Source organism: Cystoisospora suis, assembly GCF_002600585.1.
Source record: "Cystoisospora suis strain Wien I chromosome Unknown contig_6668, whole genome shotgun sequence".
Lineage (NCBI taxonomy): Eukaryota > Apicomplexa > Conoidasida > Eucoccidiorida > Sarcocystidae > Cystoisospora > Cystoisospora suis.
The window spans coordinates 1-21,376 of record NW_027159455.1 but is presented as its reverse complement, the minus strand read 5'-3'; the positions used below and the strand labels follow the sequence as shown (position 1 = coordinate 21,376).

The window sequence follows — 21,376 nt, the reverse complement described above, 5'->3', positions numbered from 1 at the left end:
GTATATAGGTATCTATCTATCTATATGTATATAGGTATCTATCTATCTATATGTATATAGGTATCTATCGATATGTACATAGGTATGTGGGAATGAGTGTGTAGCAATGAACAGGAGAGATGTGGCTATGCATCTCTCTTTAATCTATCTATCTGTCTGTCTGTCTTTAGTCGATTTATTAATCTATCTATCTATCTATCCCCTTATCTCTTTGTGCGTGTATCGGTATGGCTGTAATGGCTTGTATGGCCTCAGTCAATTCGATCTCTCCTTTCCTATTCACCCGGCGTATACTAAGAAGTCCACTGCCTATACACACATATACACATATACATACACATACATGAAGATATATATATAAATATATATGCATATATGTACATGCATATTTCTATACGTCGACTGGTTTGGTCGACAAGAAGTGGGGAAGCATTAGTACGTTGGTAAGAGAGAAGGAAGAAGTTGGATCTTCCTCTTTTTTCCTCATTCGTTGTATAAGCCGCATTCATCATAATGATAAGAAACGAAAAGAGAGAGAGAGAAGGCAACGTGAAGACCATCGTACAGAAGTTTCCTTTCATCTTTCTCTTTTCTTTCTTTCTTTCATTGAAGATTCTGTCTCGCCTTGTCAATGGTAAGAGAGGGAATGTCTTTCTCTTTTCTTCTTTCTGGTGTTATTCTTTCTTTCTCTCTCTCGCATGTTGGTCGAAACATGAAGAAGTTCATTCACCTCATCCTTCTTCTTCTTCCTCTTTGCGTCTTTTTCAAGAAATTGACCGCAGTACCCTTTCTTCAGATGAAAGATTCTATCAAGAAGGAAAAAGAAGGAAAGAAAGAATAACGAAGAAAAGACTAGAAGAAGAGAAGAAGGAGGAGATCTGTGGAATTTCTCTTTACGTGTTCACGAGGGATTTAATAAGTGTTTGAAGAGGAAAGCCATGAAAAAGCAGATTGGTCGTTTCTGCAAAGCATTCTCTTATCAAGTGTCGAAATTTCCTCTCTTTTTGGGGTGTATATACAGCTGTATAGATCATCTCCTTCGGGTGATAATCATGATGATCTGAAGGCGTAGTCGCTGGAGTGTATATACAATATAAATATCAGCCTGCATGCATGCATGCATCATCTGTGTATATGCACTCCAGCTACTGCTCCTATTGCGACGACTACTGCTACTACTACTGCTACTGGAGTATGACGACAAAGTCTATTTATGACGATTAGGAGTAGTCATAGTAGTGTCAGGATGAGGACTATGATAGAGTTTGAAGAGGTCAACTGGCACCTCCCCTTTCCCTTCCTTTTCTCGCCTCTTCTCTACTCCTGCACTTCCTTCAGGTATGTTCTCCTAGTCTACCTCCAAAGAGAGACGGACCTGATCTCTCTTCTCGAGCCCTGTGTATCTATCTACCTCTCTCTCAATCTTTCTTTCTTTCTTTATCTAATCCATTAAGGGAGAGAGAAAAAGAAGTTCCTCGGTGCCTCTCCGTTTTTCTTCTTTTCCTGCCTGGGACGAAGCGAACCGGAGAGAAAGAAAGGAATTACAGAGAGTTTTACTATACAACAGAAGACACACACTCCCTAACGCTATCAAACTTCTTCTTCTCTCTTGTTGACTTGTAAGAGAGAGATAAAGAAGAAGAGAGAGAAAGAGAACTTCTCTTTCTTGCCTTGCGACTAGTACGTAGGTGTTTGATGTAACCTTACAGCCTCCAAAGTGGCAGGCTAGGGAGAAGGACAAGATGACGGGAAGTTTTCCTGTAAAGATCGCATGCTGTCTGTAGAGAAGGTAAGTAAAGTCTTTCTTATGACGAAAAGAGATGAAGGAAGAAGATTGAGAGACACTTCATATGGTAAGGAGAAGCTGTCTAGAAGGAGATAAATTTAACCTCTTCAGCAAGAAAAGAAGAAGAGCAAGAGAGAGAAGAAGCATACCGAGTCGTATGAAGGTGTAGGGAAAACGAAGAGATCGACTTCATCCATCGAAGCCTTCATGATGGATACAAGAAGAAGAAAAGATTCTCTTAAGGAACAGTAGGGAAAGCAAGAGAGAGAAGACGAACTGAAGAATGATTTATAGATGGGACTGTCCCGAAATTTTAGGTATATCTCTCTCTCTACATATATATCTTTTTGGATACACCTCCGCATATATATATATGGATATATATATATATATATGGATAGATAGAAAGATACAGCATAATGTACCTGTGCTACTACTACGCCTCCAACTAGGGACGCATCTTTCCACTTTTCTTTCGTCTGTCGTCTTCTCCCGTTCATAGGCTGTTTCCTTCCTTCTTTCTTTTCTTCTTTTCTCTGATTGACTTCAAACTTGTCAGCTATGTTGCTGCCGGAGATGCCTCATGAGGTAGACGATAAACCAGGAGGAGATTAGGCTCTCTTCTCTTCATTTTTATTCTTCTTTTCTTTCTTCTTCTTCTTCCTCTCGACCCAAGACTAGTCAGACTCTCTACCTTAACGATCTGTCTGCTGGATCACGTCTATCTATCTATCTGTCTTTCCTTACTCTGTCTATCCGTCCATCTAGTTCTCTAGAAGCCATCTTTACTCGACCTGTCTATCCACCTATCTATCTTTAATGTATCTATCTTTAATATCTCTTCAGTGTATCTATTTATGTCTGTGTAGGTCTATGTACATGTCTGTCTAGATCGGTATGTTGCAAGCTTCCTCATAGTCTATCTGCCTGTCTCTTCGAGAGCGCCACGCCCCGAGAGTGTCTGTCTGGGGTGGGGACTGCATGCAAAAAAGGACAAAGAAAGGAAAAAGAAGGACGCGAACTGCAAGAGATTCCTCAAAGATAGATCAAAGATAGATCGGTCAGAGATCAGTAGGGAGGTAGAAACGTCGAAGGTAGGTAGGGTAGAGACAGATGGACTAAAGATAGCGTCATTCTTCTAGGGTTTCTTGAGACAACTTCTTTCACAAGCCTATTACAGGAAGAATAGCGTACAAGAGATGAGGAGAAGAAGAAGAAGACTTTTTTTCATCAGTCTTTTCTCATTCCGTAGATTGAGATATGTTGAAAGAAAGAGCAAAGACATGCAGCACGGAATTGCTTCTTTCTCTCACCCTAAATCACACGGACAGAAGATGAAGAGGGCGAGACAGAGGTCTAAAAAAAAGAGATAGAGTGAGAAAGCGCCATGGAGACACAGAGGGAGACAGAGACAAGGAGAGAGACAGAAGGGAAGAAGTGGGGGGGGAGGGGAAGGGGAGGGACGGGGAGAAGAAGGAGGGAGGAGACAGACGCACAGGGAGAGACACATGCCATAGAAGAAGAAGAAGAAATGCAACAGAAATCGCTAGAGGAAGAGAAAGAAAGCCTGACGTTTCTTTCTTTCTTTTCTTTGTCTTGCGGAAGGAGACATAGGAGGGGGGAGACAATCGACACACATCGAGACGCACACTTGATACGGAGGCCACGACAGAGTCTGAGAAACACAGGAGAGTCTCGAATTTTGAGCTCTCTTTCTCCCTTTTTTTTTTTTCCTTCATTCATTTCACTTCCTCCTTCTCGCAAAACACCTGCTTTCTTCTCCCCTTCTTTCTTTCTGTCCTTACTACTACTACTGCTACATTTCTGAAAGCAAGCAAAGAAAGAAGACCACTCCCACTCCGTTTTCTTCTCTTTTTACGACCTCAAGTCCCTCCCTCTTCTTCTACCGCCTCTTCTTTGATCAATCACGCGACGGAGCAAGCAGCCTCTGTCTCATCCTCTCTTCTCTTTTCTCTTCTTTTCTTCTTCTCTCTAGCTAGTGAGGGTATCAGTGGAGTATATCATAATCTTTGGTCGTCTCTTGTCAAGAAAGATTGCTTTAAGATAGAAAGGGGAATGCAAAAAGTTCATGAAGATTTCAGTGAGGAATAGGTACATGCAACACACGGACAGGAAGATTAACAAGAGACGTGTCTCTCTTTCTTTCTTTCTCTTTCTCTCTCGCGATGTCTCTTTGCTATCCTTCTTATTCTTCTCCTTTCCTCTGAGGGTTTGAAGAGATCTCTTCGTGATTTCTCTTCTTTTCTTTTCCCCCCACACGAGTCTCTTTCTCTCCTTCTACTTCTTCCTCCTCTTTCTTTCATTCATCCTTGCTCTCTCTTTCTTTCTCTTTTCCAGACAGGATGATGTGTGTGTCGGTGCATGCATGGAGAGAGCTGCGTGTTCCTATCGCTTTTTTTTCTCTTGAAAGATATCTTCTTTCCTCTTCTTTCCCTTCTTCACATCTTCGGCTCTAAGCTTCTTCTTCTGCTTCTCCCGTCAGTCTCTTTTCTCCTCTTTCTCTTTCGATTGTCTTCTTCTTTATCATCCCTTTTACTTCTTCTCTATCTCTAGCCCAGTCTATCATTTCTCTCTATTCGTTAGATCGAAATCGTATGCGACAAACACGACGAAAGTTTTGCAGCCTTCTATGAAAGTCCACGAAGATAGAAGAGATTTTCTCTCCTTTTTCCTAGAGGAAAGTCTAGAAAAGCCAAACACCCGAGAGGCTTCTACCTACACAACGGCAAACTTGAAGACACATATATATAGATAGATATAGATATATATAGATGTATGTTTCTCTTCGTCAGTTCCTCACAGGAGGATTTCTCTTTTGGAGATGAGATTTTCGACAGTGAGGTGTATGTACAGCTAGGATGGTCTGAGTGTAGGCAGAGGCAATTCTCTGCTTTTCTCTCGACACCCCCGAAAGCTGTAGCTAGATGGCTTCAGATATCTGTACACGTATCTATCATATGGATCTCTACTCAGAAGGAGAAGTAAAGTCGGTCTTCTTCTTCTCCTCTCGTCATGAGAAGGAAGACGAAGAAATGACTGAAGTTTCTCTTCTTCCTCTTCTTCTTTTAGATGAAAAGAGAGACTGATCAAGAAGAAAAAGAAGAAGAAAGAGAGGTGACATGTTTCTCTTGTAAAGATGAAAAGGGCAGGTTAGAGATAAGGAGGAGCGGCCAAGGAAGCTTCTCTTCTCCATTGTTTAGCAGGTGTCTTGTTTCTTATTCTCTCTTCTTTCTGCTTAACAAATCCAGTGTATATACACCCGGGCAATCATTTAGTCCCAATCTTCTTCTCTTTCTTCGAAATAATCTTTCTCTTCTTTTTCTCTTTTTCATCTTCTTTCTCTCTTTCCCTCTTCTCTTGGGATCCCAACTCGTAAAGTCTTCTCACTACAAGTCATTTTCTTCTCTACTTGTTAAGTCCGACGTTGAATGAAGTGAACGAAAGAAAGAGAACGCTTTCTTTCTTTCTTTCTCACTCTTTCTTTCCAGGCCAAGGTGTCGTGTGTAGATACACCAGAGCAAGCAAGAAGAGGAAGAAAAAGAAGAAATAAGAAAGGGGAAGAACGACGAAAAAGACAAGAAAGAAAGAAAGAAAGGCGAGGCTGTAATCTTTAGAGCTTTAGAGGATAGAAGTTTGTGACAGAGGGGCGGTTTTAAAATGAATACTTTTCTATGGAGATAGATCTCTTCGTTTCTTTCTTCTTCTTCTTCTTTCCTTTCTCCTTCCTTCTCTCTCTTTCTCCACTTTATCTCTCTTTCTTCTTTTTCGTCTTCAGGTGAACCATCCGTCATCTCCTGGGCCCGAGTTTCTTCACAGACAGAAAGAAAGAAAGAAGCTCCTCATGCTCTCTGAGAAAAGATAAAAAGGATGGAGAAGAAAAAGAAGAAAAAGAAGAAGAAAGATCCGTCCATTCAATCATCTTTCCGACACACACACTATCTCTCTCTCTAAATTCTTTCTTCTTCTCTTCTTCTTTCTCGATAGATTCAGAGTCTCTGGAAGACGATACAGTCCATTCTCTCGAGTGTATAGACACTCTACTCTTCTCAAGAAAGTAATCCAGGTTTCCTGTGTACAGAGAACAAGATGAGAGGCCTCTACTTCCACTGCTTCTTTTTCTCCTTCTTCTCCTCTTTCTTCTTATCTTCATCCTCGTCTTCTTCCTCTTTCTTCTTCTCTCTTCTCTCCACCCTGTGCAGCAATCCTTTCTGTTTCTTCATTTTCTTTCTTCTTCTTCTTCTCCAAGCTCTCTCGATACCATCTTCTTCTTTTTCTACGCGAACTTCTTCATCTCTTGCACATGAACGGTTTTCTTCTTTAGATCTTCTTCCGCCTCCTTCAAGAGATTCTTTCCTTCCTCCTCTTTCTCCCGATGCAAAGAGTGAAGAAGAAAAGCAGCAGCGTTATCTTTCGTCCTCAGATCTCTCAGATAGGAGTGATAGAAGTAGCGCCATCCTGTCTCTACACAGAGGTGGATCATCTACTATACATGACGCGAGGTCTGAAGAGAACAAAGAAGAAGAGGAGAAAAGAAAAGAAGAGGAAGAAGAGATAGAAGATGAAGAAGAAGATGATGATGAGGGGGGGATAAAGAAGAAGAAGAGATTAGTGAAGGATGTATATTCAAGAGAGAGGAAGATGAAAGAGATTTATAGCCGCCTATACGCCTATGATCATGATAAGAACGTCCGAGATACTGAAGCTAAGACAGGAAGTTACCGTCAAAGAAAACAAAAGACTTCCTTTCCTTCTTCTTCTTCTTCACTTTCTTCTTCTTCTTCTTTTCCTTCTTTTAGTAACGTCGAGGTGTCTAGGAGAGGAGAAATCTCGGGGTCTTCTCCTTTAGCCTCTTCCTTGGAACGGCTGGCTCAGCGGGAGAAAGATGAAGAAAGAAAAGGAGAGAAAGAAGAAAAGAAGAAGAAGAAAGAATTAAAGAAGATAAAGGAACTTCAGGAAGAAGTGAGAGGGATTCTTCTTCATCTTTCTCCTTCTGTACAAGACAGCGGGAAAGAAGAGAAGGAAAAGAAAGAAGAAAAGACGAAGAAGAAGACGATCTCGAGCATTCTTGAGGGAGTAGAAGACTTTTTCTCATTAGCTTCCTCACGAACTCTTCAAGACAAACCCGCTAAGGCAAAGGGCAGTGAACGTGAAGGAGTCGTCCCCTCTTCCGCCTCTTATCCCCAAGAAGAGATTTCTTCTTCTCCTTCTTCTTCTAGGGGAGAGATTTCTTCTCCCTCCTCCTCTTCTTCTCAAGAAGGGATTTCTCCTTCTTCTTGGACTACCTCTTCTCTTCCCTCATTTTGTGAGTGGCACCTCGGCGTAAAAGCGGAAGTGTCTGCATGCGATAGAATTGAGAATAATACATGCTATATAGGAGGGAAGAAGAAGAAGAACACGGCAAGGCAGAGAGAGAGACGGAGACGGGAAGGAGAACATGAAGAAGAAATGAAAGAGGAGAACCTACAAGAAGGAGAGGAAGAAAAAGGAGAAGATTCCTCGCGAGAAAGAAAGAAGTCTGTAGAGATGAATTCACATCCACTCTCTTCCTCTTCTTCTCCTTCATCTCCTAATCCCCGTGAAGAGAGTCAAGACAGAGATATAAATACAAGAGAAGTTTCTATATCAGGCTTTCGTGTAGTCTATGAGGGGGACGTCCGTATAGACGCCCATGTAGAAGTTGTATGTAGCGATGCTCTCATGCATGAGGAGAAAGAGATTCTCTCGGAAAGAACTAGAAGAGGAGAGAGAAGGAGAAACAAGAGAAAGAACGAGAGAGTAGAAGAAGAAAAGAGACAGCAAGAAGAAGAAGGAAAGAGAAGGCGGAAGACGAAGAAGAAGGAAAGGACAGCGGAAGACCCTAGGAGAAGAGAGAAATCAAGAAAGAAAGAAGATAAGAAAGATATCTCTTGTAAGGAGAGGAACAGAAAGAAGAAAGAGACTTTATCAACCTGGAGAAGATCAAAGAGAAGAAAGCAGAATTTACTTGACTTTCTTCTCCCTCGATTCAAACCATCCAGAGAGAAAGAAGAAGAAGAGTGTAAAGCAAAGGAGACAAGGTGGTCTGGTGGTCTAACGGGTTCTTCTTCTACTCCTTCTCTCGCAGATCTGTTCTTCTGTCGGGATCTGAAGAGAAGTCAGAAAGGAGAAAAAGAAGAAGAAGTCTTCGAGAAAGAAAAGATGAGGAAGGAGAAGACGAAGAGAGAGAAAGGCGACATAAAAGCTGTAGAGATGACTGACATGAAAGAGAAGGAAGAGGAGGAGGATGACTGTGAGATAGTTCATCGAGACTCAAGTGTGAATCCCAGAGAGAGAGAAGGTCTTGGAAGAGAGAGTAGGACAGAGAAATCCCTTCTCTCTTCGGGTGTACATACACCTGGTGAGGCAAGAGAGGCGGAAGGAAAGGGAGGAGAAGAAATCTCTCAAGACGCCGAAGCCTCTGTCGACTTCTCAAGAAAAACGGACAACTCCGAAAATGCCCCAAGGAAGAAGAAGAAGAAGTTCACTTGTCTCCAGAAAAGAGAAGAAGAACAACAAGAAGAAGAGGATGAGATAGAAAGAAATCATCATGAAGATGGCGAGGTAGGAGAAGACGACGAAGACTTCAACTTTTTCGACATAGATGACCTTTCCAAGGAGCTGAAGAGAAACTCTTCTGCTCGCTTCTCTTTCGGAAAGAGACAAGAGAATCGAGGACGGAAGATCGAAATCTGTAGTGGTGGCAATATTCTTCTTTCTCGCGATTCTCTTCTGCATTGTCGAGAGATCTTTCTTTATGCACGGGGAGATATCATTCTTCAGTCCGGAGCCGAGATCTCTGCGAATGCCACTAGCCTCTTCTCCTCTTCTTCTCCTCCCTCTTCTTCACACCCTTTCGTTGATATCGCTGGTACGTTCTTCTCTGATAGAGAGGGGGTAGACCCGCTGGGTAGACCAGACGGAAAGACGGAGAAGAGAGAGAAGAAGAGAAAGAATACTAAGAGCGAACAAGGAGAAGAAGAAGAGGGAGAAGAAGAAGAAGAAGAAGAAAAAGGAAAGAATTTCGTTAGAGAAGAGAGAGAAGAAGTTCGAGCTGAATCTCGTGATGTCCCAGGTCTAGACACGCAGATGATGAGAGGAGCTAGCTACGGAGGCATAGGAGGCAAATTTGTAGATACCAAAATAGATGCGGGAGGAGCTAGCTGTGCACAAAACTCCATCCTTAATGGTTCGTTCATCATCCTATATCTCTCCCTCTCTCTCTCTCTCCTTCTCCCTTTCTCTTTCTCTCTATGAATATACATATATATTATATCTATATCTATATATATATATATCTATATCTATATATATATATATATCTATATCGTATAGGTTGTACATAGGCGTGTGAGTGTTGTTTTCTTCTTTTTCTTTTTCTCTTGTTTCCTGGCTTTTCTTTAGAGCGGTGATGTACATTCTCATCTCTTTTCTTTTGTAGATACATGTGAAGTCGACCCTCTTTCTCTTTCTTTCCTTCTCTCTCTTCTCTGGGTTCTTCCACACATCTGACATAACTCATAAGCTCTCACCTCCTTCAAACAGTCCTCTCCTTCATCCTTACATAGAAATAGATTAAAGATAGATTAAAGATAGGTTAAAGACAGATAGATAGACTTGTGCTTGTCGTTATGTAGACATGTGTGCGTGTGTACTGATTCGATGAGTCATGTCTATCTGTATATTCTGTATGTCTATTTACACGGAGTGATGGTGGCATAGTATATCTGCATAGATGTATCCATATAGAAGTCATATATGTGTATATGTATATATAGACAGAGAGAGAGTCCATACAGGCTTCCCGTATCGACCTCTTTTTGCGCTTTCTCTTGTTTCTCTGCAGAGTTCTTAGATCTCACCTCATTCTCTTCTTCTTCTCTCAAGGTGTCCACACCACGACCTCCTCTTCCTACCTATGGCTCTCCTTTTCTTCCTATCTATCTCGGTTCAGCGGGATCTCTTCTTCCATTCCATACTTCTCCTATCTCTTCTTTCTCTCCTTCTTCCTCTTCTTCTTTCTCTTCTCTTTCTGACGAAACCTTAACTTACTCAACAAAAGACAAGCGCATCTCCTCTCTCAAGAAGAATAGACACCCTAGTCGCTCTAAGGAAAGAAAGAAGTACAAGGGAGGGGACTCTTCTGATCGAATACCATCCTCTTCGTCTTCTCCTGCTTCTCTTGCTTTGCAACATGCAGAGAGATCAAGAAAGAAATCTTCTTCAAGAGTGAAGAGGTATCCACCTGCACGTGGAGGAGGTGTAGTTACACTCTATGCAGGAAAGCGGTTAGTTTTATATGGAGGGCGAATTTCCTCATCGGGAGAAGACGGCTGGAATCTTATTGACTTAAAGAAAAGAGAGACATCTTCACGAGTAGCTGCAGATGAATTGAAGAGGAAAACGACGGAAGAAGAAAGGGAGTCTTTCACAAAGAAGGATGAAAAAGAGCGTGGGGAAGGGGAGGGACGAGGAGAAGCAGAAGAAAGAGTAGCTGTAGAAGGAGAGAAAGAAGAGAAGAATAAGAAAGGAATGAAAGGGAGAGAGAATGAAGAAAGGAAGAAAATAAAGAAGAAGCAGGGGAGATGGAGAAGATCAAGAAGAAGAGACAGAAGAAGAATGAGTCGAAGAGCCGTCTGGAAAGAATGGCTTTTCTTCTTCTTCTTCGATTTTCTTTCCAAGTCAAGGAAGGACAAGGCGATGGCAACTTCTCCACAACGCGATAGCACTCTAGACCACATCCATGAGAATGAAGAAGAAGAGGAAGAGAAAGAAGAAGAAGAAGAAAAGGGGCGGAAAGAGATGAAAAGGAGGGAGAGAGAGAAGAGAGATAAAGCTGCTTTTCTTCGACAAGGTCAAGAAAGGAAGGAAGAAGATGAAGAAGGCGTAGATCTAGGACATCTCTCTTATCCATTAGAAGCAACAGGAGGTAGCGGGGGATCAATTCTGATCTTTGCCGATTCTCTTCATTTCTCTCATTCTCCTCTTCAAGCGAAAGGAAAGATCGAAGCAAGAGGAGGTGGGTGTCTTACAAAGGAGATCTTAAGTTCAAGAAATGAGAAGGTAAGGAGAAGACTAGGAGAGCTTGCCTTCTTCTCGAAGAAAGATCTAGAAGGAAGGACAGAGAGAGGAAAGACAGAAAAGAGTCGCGCGATTGGTCGTAACACGACGGTCGGGGTAGTGAAGCCAGAAGAGGTGGAAATAGATGAGAAAGAAGGAGGAAGAAGAGGAAGAAAAGAAATAGAAGAGAGACGTGAATACGCAGATGGTCATAAGAAAAAGAGGAGGCGATTCAGAATGGCCTCAACGAGACACCTTGGTTTGAGAGAAGAAGAGAGAGAAGGAAGAAGGAGATTGAGAGAGGATGGTCATAGGGGGACTAAGAAAGGATGGATGACAAGAAGAGAAAGAGGGAGAAGGATGTTGGAGATAGAGATGGAGAAAGAGCAAGATGAAGAGGAAGAAGAGAGGATAGCCGTGGTGAAGGAAATGAAGTTGCTAGAGACATTCCATCAATGGCAAGAAAGTCAAACATGGAGTGATTGCGCAGCTGGTGGGGGAGGGAGAATTGCGCTGTATATACAGCAGGCTCATCCTCTTATACCACTCGTAAGCAATACCAAGCTCATCTAGATACATACGCTTACCTGATTTGTGCTTCTTCATGGTCCTCGAATATCCTTTCATCCGCCGTCTCTCTCTCTCTCACTCTTTTTCTCTCTTTCTCTCAGTGTCGAGTTCGGTTTTTCCTTGATGTACACACTTGCGTGTCTCTCGATAGGTCGACAGAAGACGCAGCGAGGTATACCTCCACCATACAGGGGTGTGTATCTCTCTCTACCTACACCGTAGAAATCTTCTGTGAGCGAAACGACATCTTTCTGCGTATATATCTCTCTCTCTTTATCGAGCTTTCGTTATCCATGTAGTTAATCATATATACATCTCTCTATCTATATGGATACATATGTACACTTATGTGCCTACATTCATACATAGATAGGTGTGAGCGTAGTCCTACTCCTTTCCTTCACGACCCTTCTCGCGGTCTAAACCCTCCTTCTGCCTAGACTCAGCGCGTGGTCGTAGAAGCTAAGCCCTTTGAAAGCACATGCCTATATACACCTGCATTTGCTCGGGTGTATATACACCTGCATTTGCCCGGGTGTATATACACCTGCATTTGCCCGGGTGTATGTACAACTGCATTTGCTCGGGTGCGAAAAGCTTTTTAGCACTCTTACAGGTGAGTTGATCGCCTCTATTACGTGCGTGGTATCCGTGACAGATCTGCGGCTGATACGTGAACACCTGGCCTCTTCCTCAACGATGTTTTGTCTTCCCTGTACCATGAGTTTACTTTCATGACAGCGAAAGAACGAAATTTTGAAATCCAAGGTTTCCCTCGTGCTTCTCGCCTTCATCTCTCTAGTCATGCAGATGTCTCCTTCCCTTCCTCTCTCCGACACACGTACATCCACGCCCAGATACAGGCACTAGAAATGGAAGTGTATCTCCGTATGCATGCGGAGTCCAGCAACCTATGAGACACGAGATCAAGTGGCTCCCTGAACTCTCATTCTTTGTTTCTCTCTTTCTCTCTTTCTCCGTTTAGGTAAGGGCAACAGGAGGGTGTAGCTTAGTCTCACAGCAGCATGGCCATAGAGATGTTCTATCGTGTACATGCGGTGGAGCCGGTACGATTTTTTCTTCTTTTCATCGGAAGCTCTTGATCTATAACAAACTAGAGACGTCTCTCATAACACCTTCCCGAAGACCTTCTTCTTCTTCTCCTTCTATCTCTTCTACTTCCTCTTCTCCTATCTCCTCGACTTCTCCATCTGAAAATCCTGTTAATCTTAAGCATCCTCATTCATCATGTCTCTCTTCTCTTCAATCATCTCTCTCTGCTAAATCATCTGAGTTTTCGTCTAGTCCATTGAGGGGCCAGGGTGTACATCCAGCGGAGCATTCAAGACGAAGAGAGAAAGATATGGTGGGAGAAAAGAAAAAGAGGAAGGAAGAAGGTGGGAGGTCAGATGAGACAAAGAAGAGGAGAAAAGAAAAGTTTGCGCAGAGGGCGCTTGAAGCTTTTATCTCTCCTCATGGTGAGGGGACTTATACACGGAGAAAGAAAGGAAACATAGGAACTGTCTCTTCGTTTTTAAAATCTGTCTTCAGATGGAACAGCATTCATAGACACAAGGAAGAAGAAGAAGAGGAAGAAGAAGAAGAAGAGGAAGAAGAAGAAGAAGAGAGACAGAAAGATCGACAAGAAGAAAAGACAGCATTCTCTCACAAAGAATTTCTGTCTTCTCAACACACTCCCCGAGGTCACAATGAAGTGGAGAGATCTTCATCTTCTTCTTTTTCGTCAAGATCGTCTTCTTCGCCTGCTTTACACAACACGGAAGAGAAAGAAGAAGGGAGATATCAAGCTGATACAGATAAGAATCCTGTTGATAGATCTGTTCCTCATATGATCCCCCCGCCTAAGCAAGAGAGAGTAGAGTATACATCGATCACTCCCACAGAAATTGTGAGCTTCCAGCCGACACCTATCGATGAAAGGAGCCTACTCTTCTCCTTCTCTCTAAATATAGAAATCGAAAGCGCCATCGCTTTTCTTCATCGAGAAGAAGACACGAGAAGGACACGGAGAAGACTCTCATCTCCTTCTAAGAAGAGAGACACCCTACAAACCCATAGGAAGAAGAAGAAGAGAGAGGCTTCAGAAGACGATCGAGAAACAAGGGCGACGGGGGAGACAGTAGAGACAGGTTATAGTCATGATGACGAGGGGAGAGAAGTGACTTTATCTCAACATGAAGATAGAAGAGAGGCAGGAGTCGGTGATGATAGGAAGGAGGCCGTAGGAGAAATGCTTCAAGACGGAACGGATGATAGAAAGAAGGAAAGAGAAGCTACGATCAATGATGAGAAAAAGAAGAAGAAGAAGGAGGAAGAAGAAGAAGAAGGAGGGGATGGCAGAGAGATGGCTACGGTGGTCCAGGTGGATGAAGGAAGAGAACAAAATGAAGAGATGTTAGGTGTCAAGGCTGATGAGGTGGAAGAAAGACAGAAAGAGAATTCCTCTCCAGATGAATTTGTTGAAGAGGGCAAGGGTGCTAGAAAGGAGGAAAGGATGAGAAAGAGAGATCGTTCTTTCGAAACATCAAGAAGAGATAGAACTCATATCTCCTTCTCATCTTCTCCTCCTTTAACTCAAGTCCCTCGTAAACTTATTATCGGAAGTCTTCTCTTACATGGAGGAGGTATGAAACGTACGTTCTATCGTTCTGTATACACTTCTATCTTCTCCATTTTGAACTCATCAACAGAGAGAAAGAGAAAGAGAGACAGAGAAGAGGCGAGGTAGCATGTCAAAGCGCTTTAGCCTGATCTACCTTATACATATGTATACATAGATATATATATATATATACACATAGGAAACCCGTCCTCTTCATCTACGTCTTATTCCACAAGAAGTGAGGAAGGAGAACAAGCGTAAGCATTCACATGGTATTCTGTTAATGAGTCCCTCCTTTATCTCTTTGCTTCTTAGTCTACTCGTGGTCGGGGTGTCAGTTCTATTTGTAGTCTAGTAGTAGTAGTGGATGCACGTATTCTTCTCATCTAACCGCCCAGCCTTTTTTCATCCGCACTTTCAGATCAAGGCCTCGGCGCATTCTCCTCGTCTCTTGCTTCATCCTGTATGGATAGGTATCAATATGTATGTACGAATATGTATGTAGCACGTATCTGCGTGTCTGCCTGTCTACATCGATGTATGTATCTGTGCGCCTATGTACGCATGTACATATCTCTGTGTATGAGCGTATGTACCTAAGTACTTGTGTATGTACACATATGTATCGATAGTCTACATATTGAGTGTACGTACATAATTAATTCTTCCCAAGTGTATGACGATAATTGTCTTCACTGTTTTTCTTCCTTTCTTTCGTGACTTGTTCTGTAGGTGGAGCGTCTCTTTATATTCTTCAGTCCAGCACGCATTTACATGCTGCCTCAGGTTCCGTACGTCTACGTGAGCGTTCTTCCCTCTTCTTTCTTCCCCAAAGAAGAAAGACGAGAAACACTCGAGAGAATCTATCTTTATCTCGAAAGAGGGCGTCTCCTCTTCTTACGTCGACTCCAAGAAAGGCTGGCTTATGCGACAAAACTTCTCAGGAGAAAGATACAAGAGAAACCGCAGAATGTCTCCTAGGAGGGCAAGATGAAGAGTGCATAACAACAGAGGAAGATATGTATCACGATGTGAATAGCCATACTCCTGTCCCTCCAGAAACTTCTTCTCTTTCTTACAAAGATCAAGAAGGACATTCTTCTTCCTCTGTCCCCTCTGTACTCTTCTCACCTTCTTTCTCAAACTCTGAGAGAAGAAAGGAAGACAAGGCGAGTTGCCATGATAGTAGTCCTACGCACCAAAGAAGAACGGCTTCTCCATATCCTGTCCCTCCTGTTCTATCAGCATCGGGTTCCATTCAAATCGATGGTGGGGCTTCGATTGTCTTCCTCTACACCTCATCTTCTTCGAACTCAGATGAGAATACGCTTCATGAAGCGTCACCATCAGAGGATGAAAATCTTCTCCAGACGAATCCTCCAAGAGAAAATTTCTCTTCTATAGATTCGCTAGGAAAGGAGTCTCTATCTGACTTGTCTCCCAACATACGACCTCCGCCAAGCTTTCCTTCTCTTGTAGAGTATGACCACTTAACACCCTCTTCAACAATGAGAGAGGGAGAGGAGAGAGAGCTCAAAAGAGGAAAGATCCCACGCGGATTTCTCTTAGCTAGCGAGCAGATTGTTCTCCAAGGAAATATCGAGACTCTAGCAATCCAAGAAAGTCTAGGAGATATGTTGTTCACTTCTTCCTCATCTTCCCCATCTTCAGCTTCTTCTGATCTCCACTTCCCTTCTTCTTCTCCCGCTAGTATCGACTCTGTCGTTGTGATGTACGGACAAGAGGGATTGTCTATAGGAGGAGACAAGAAGAAGTTTCATCAGTTCTTTGCTTTCTCAGAAGGTACGGTTCGTATCGAGACCAAAACGGATAAGATCGATTCTCTTCTGCTGAACAATCGATGTGATTTAGTCGCGACGAAACTTCATTCTCTCACTCCATGTGATCAGCTAGCTATGTATCAGACATCATGGCTAGCTCCAGGTCTAGACGCTATCCAGGACCTCTCATCCCGACTGAAGCAGAAACATTCTCAGATCTTCACATCTTCTCAAGCTAAGACAAGCACCGCTGAGAGAAAGACACCAAAAGAGTCCGGAGAAGAAGATAGACATAAGGACCAAAGGCTCGAAAAGAAGAAGAAAGAGGAAGAAGTGTCTAGCACAACAAGAGGAGAGGATCAACTTCGTGAACCGGCAATACAAGATCAAGAGATCCTACCGAAAGAGAAACAAGAAGAAGAAGAAGGAAAGGAGAAGAGAAACGAGAATGACCAGAGAAAGAAATGTCTTTACAGCATAGCCGGAAATGAATCCGATACTTCTCAGGCATCCACCAAAGGAGACCCAGAGAAAGAAGTCGAAAAAGGATCTGCTGAAACACTATGCAAGAGAGAGAAAAGTAAGAAATGCACTCCTTCTACTAGGAAACCTACTGAGAGATCGAACTTGAACGAAGCTCATAGAAATCTATCAGATCTCCCAGGAAAGTTAGCTGCATCATCCATACCTCCGTGTGAAAGCTTGACAAGTCCAAAACAAGCATCAGAGAGAGGAGATGAAGATACCACGCTAGAGAGAGAAGAGAAGAGAGAATTCCTCCACCTCGCCTCTTCAAAAGCTGAGAAGGCTGATGAGGATAGATGTGATAATGAACTCGCCACGCCCCCTTCTCGCCACTTACGTTGGATGGCGCAGCAAGAAGACCTTCGAAGACTTCTTCTTCCTAAGAAGACAGAGGAGGAGAAAAAGAAGAATCTAGATATAGAGAAGATAGGAGAGCTCAGGGATGGGGAAGGGACGGCTAAGGATGAAGATCAGGAGGAGAAGGAAAAGGAGGAGGAGAAGAAGAAGAGAGGTGGAGAGCAAGGTAGCTTAAGAAGAGAGAGAGAAGACGACAGAAGCAGCAGCCTTAGCATAGACGAGGATGGAGGAGGGCAATCAGAAACTGAGAGAAGAACGACCTCTTCATTCTCTCAAGGGAAAGATAGAGATGAAAGAAGAGGCCCTCCTTGTTTAGAATCGTCTTCTTTACTGTCATCTCATTCTAAGCAGCAGAGAGACGGCGAGGAAGAGACTCAAGGACAAGGGAAGCAGAGTAGAGAAGAAGAAGATCTACGAGAGGGAGATGAAGAAGAAGAGAGAGAAGAGATGACGAATGAAGAGAGGGTAGGCGGCGGAGAGGAATTGACGAAGGACGAGCAAGATGATAAAGGAGAGAAAAGTAATGAACTGTCTCCTAGAGAAGAAAGAAAGGAAGGGAGAGATGAACAGTTGACTAACGAAGAGAAGAATGAGAGAAAACAAGCAAAACAAGAAGAACAAAAAGATCTAGATAAAGTAGAAGCAGATACAGCCCAGGTGATGAAGAAAGACGTAAGAGATGAAGTGAATGAAAGCTCGCCTCTTACTACTCTTTCATCCACTTCTTCACATTCTCATAACCCGGCAACATCACAGAAACTCCAGGATTTCTCCTTAAACAAGAAACCTTCCCTCCACCGATCTTCTTCGTTCGATTCCTCATCGTTCTCTGCGAAAGACGAGACTTTGAATGAGACATCTATTGAGAAAGAAATCGACTTTCTTCTTTCCTTACCTTCAATCGCTTCCAAGACGCCTCTGCAGACTCAGACAGATACCATCCGCCCTCCTCACCTGTGTAGTATGTATCGAGGAGGTCATCGGTCTTTGGCGAAAGAGAAAGAGAAAGAAGACAAGAGGAGAAAGAGGGAAGAGAAGGAAGATACTAAGGAGAGAAAGAAGACATCGGAGACATCTAGAGAAAGTAGGAAGTTTTGGCAACTTGTGTCTCGCATGCATTCAACAGGTGCACCTCGATTTATTCCTCCTTCACTGATTCAGCTTCTTCCTCTTCTCACCTCCTCCTCATCTTCTTCTTCTTCTTCCCTCTCATCTTCTCGTGATGCTGTACACATAGCTAGCCAGACAAAAGGTCACCACAGAGGAGGTCAAATTTCGTCTCACGGGGGGCTGTCTAGTTCTCCGAGAGAATCGATTTCTCCTTCTTCCTCATCGAACATCTCTCTGTTTGCTTCTTCTTCTTCTCCATCTTCTATGAGAGAAGGAGAAGTCTTCGATCTGAAACGAAGAGATACTTCTAGTGACTTGCCATCACCTCCCTGCAACTCAGGTTTTCTTGCTTCCGCACTTTCTGCGCCTTTTTCGCCATCTCTTGATCTGCATGCTTCTTCGTCTTCTCCTTCCTTCGTCTCGTCATCGTCTTCGTCATGTTCTCTTGATTCTTCCCAAGTCCCTTCCATACCTTATCGTTCTTCTGTTTCTCCTTTCTCTTCTTCTTCTTTTACATCTCACTCCTTGTCATCCCTCTTCACTCCTGAGTCATATTCTCCTCCTCCTTCTCCCTCAGTATCTTGTTCTTCTTCTTCTCCTATGAGAGCTCGACACTCTCAGCATGCGCAGCAGTCTCTTCTCACTTCTTACCTTCCTATCTCTTCCCTACTTACAGCTGCATGGCTTACTTCACAGGAGACAACCTGCCACTCTCAATCTTCTTCTTCCTTTCTATCTTCACAGCCGACAACAGTATGTTTGTCTTCTGAGGAACGATCTTCCAATGAGAGAAAAACACACGATCTCTCTGAAATACAGACGAGCATATCATCATCTTCAGGAAAAGATAAAAAGAAAAGCGAAGATAAAGCTTTTCATGAAAATAGGAGCGCGCCATCCATCGATTCCAAGGAAGAAGAATTCAGGTACATGCATCAAAGGACTTTCGTAGAGACAGGTGAGGTGCCTGGGCTTCGCAAAGCCGTCACGAGGCTGCTCTTCACTAGGGAGGATATCTGCCGTGATAGCTTAGCTATGATCCTGGTTGCCGAGCATTACTTCGAAGAAGAAGAAGAAGAGAGAAAAAGTGTACCAGAGCAAAGATCAGAGCCGATAAGAAAGGCTGAAGGAGAGGGGAGAGACTTAGAAGGTAGCAAACAGAGCGGAGACGTCGACAAACGCAATGTAGTAGGAGAAGTCCAAGAAGAAGAAGAAGGCGAAAAACGAGAGAGAGCAGAGAGAAGAGACGCTTTGTGTGCTTCCATAGAAGAGAAGCGATCCACGGATGAGAAAGATCTTCATGATGTCTCTTTAGCGTTGATCAAATCTCCCTCTCTTCTTCCTGAGAAGGCGAGAAGAGGCACAGCACAACTGAGTGGAACTTATTTCTCGAGAGAAAGTCCTTTCCGTCTAGATGAAGGAGGGGACGAAGACGACCATAATGATAGTAGTAGTAGTCGAGATGAGAAGTTGTCTACTTCATTAGCTTGTCAATCAAGTCGATGTTCACAGGCAATCGATTCACATCTACCTAAAGGGCCTGTCGCTTTCGAAAACATCCAAAATTCTCCGTCTTCCTTCACATCTCATCTAGAAGCCATCTCTAAGCAAGAGAAGGCATCCGATTTATCATCCTCGCCTTCTTCTTCCCTTGCTGAGAAAGATTCTTCTTCATCCGTCTCAAAGATGTCCGGGCGTCTATCCAGTCTTTGCCGCAAAGAAAGACAGGAAAGAAGACCTGCAAAGAGAGATCGTCTCAGCACAGATAACTGTACAGGTCAACACGAAGAAGAAGAAGCAGATGACTATTCTTCAAGGCTCGATTCTCGTCAAGACCAACCTATGCATGAGACCTCGAAAGTGAAAGAAGAAGAGGAAGATCTCATCATCGATTCTCGACCTCGTATGGAGAACGAATCGACACATGGGGGGGGTTCTTCTCCTGACGATCGCCGTCTCTATGAGCGTTTCTTTACTAAGCCCGAGGGTAGCATTTCCATGAAGAGTCTTTTATCTTCTCTTTACCAGCATCTTCATAAGGTTTCTTTAGAGCATCTTTCTCTCCCAACCTCGATCTTTCTCACACAGCAAGCAAGACATCATGAGCGACTCCCTATTCTCTCCTTGCCTTTTGATGTGCGAATCTACGGGGGTGAAGGCGGCCCCGGCGCGAATAGGAGGGAGAGGGGTGGGAACGGAGAAGGAAGAAGAAGAAAAGAACAAGATCAAGATGAAGGTTGAAAAGAAGAAGAGGAAGACCGAAACCGCAAAGAAAACGAAGAAAAGGACGACGCTTAATGAAGGCAGTATAGGAGAGAGCGAGGAGGAAGAGGAGGAAGAAAAGAAGAAGATCCAAGAGAAGATAGAAGGAACTTATGAAGAAGAGAAGATCAAGAAGACTTCGGCAACAGGAGGACGAGAAGAAGGAATGAGCAAAAAGAGAAAAAGACCTGAAGATGAAAATGGAGAGGGAGGAACCAAGAGGTATGAGTCTACTTGACTGAAATCCGAGGAAAGAGAGAGACACATGGATGGGAGCTGAGGTCTCTTTTAGAGGCAACAAGTTATGAAAGAAAAAGAAAAAGCAAAGAAGGAGATAGACTATCCGGTCGAGCAGTTCGAGTTGTATACAAAGTAGTAGACACCACGCTTAGGAGAAGCATGACAGGCCTCGAGGTGTACATACACCTGTCAATTCAGTACTACCTACCTATTCCCGGCTCCCTTCACTTGAGGTGTACGTACACCTGAGATATGTGCATCACAATACCACATCCATCCAGCTGTCTGTACACTCCAAGTATGTTGTGTCGTAGGAAAGAAAAAGATCGCCATTTCACGTACTTGTGTAGACTTCTGAAGTCTTTCTAACTTCTTCTCTCTCTCGGATCATTCTCATGTCTCTCTCCTAATTGGTTTCCTCACTCTCATGCCTCTGTTTCCTTCTGTCTCTCCTCTCTTTTGTCCTTTCTCTGTAGATCAACTTTAGGTATCCCTGAGTCAAGTTCGTCTTCTCTCTCACCTCGGCGTCTTCCTCTTCTTCCCTTTCTGTTGGATTTTCGAGCCTCTGTAGAGCAAGCGTATGGAGGTGAAGAGCACGTGAGAGATCCACGGAGTATCGAGGCTGCGATTCTCGATGCTGTCCAAGGGGAAAGTAGCTCTGCTGGGCGTGCAGGAATCTCCTCAACTTCTTCTTCTTCTTCCTCTTCATCTACTGAAGGAAATGCTCCTCTTAAAGGAGGATCAGGAGGAGTCGGGGGGAATGACGCAGGAAGCGGAGGATACAAAGGTGGCAACCTGGTAAAAGATCTGCTTGACTCTGGTTTGAGCTGTATATACACTCCAAGCATCAAAGGGTGTCTCTGTGTGTACTTTTAGAAGGGTCTCATATCTTTTCACGCCCGCTTCTCCTATCAATCTATCCTATCTGTCTATTTATCGTTGGTCTATTTACCTATGTTTTTGTCCGTAGTCTATCTATCTATCTATCTGTCTTTAATCTGCCTATCTATCTATCTATCTATCCGT

The 21,376-nt window shown here is 43.3% G+C and overlaps 1 protein-coding gene across 1 annotated transcript; it reads left to right on the top strand.

The window, feature by feature from the left end:
• Window positions 1–6,055: 6,055 nt before the first annotated feature.
• On the top strand, window positions 6,056–21,145 carry CSUI_010106 (uncharacterized protein; the record flags this gene model as incomplete). Its single annotated transcript, XM_068070211.1, has 6 exons — window positions 6,056–9,011; window positions 9,669–11,431; window positions 12,438–14,097; window positions 14,808–19,984; window positions 20,007–20,332; window positions 20,827–21,145. Coding segments are annotated over 6 exons (12,201 nt in total), but the record flags the coding sequence as incomplete, so codon positions are not given.
• Window positions 21,146–21,376: the final 231 nt, after the last annotated feature.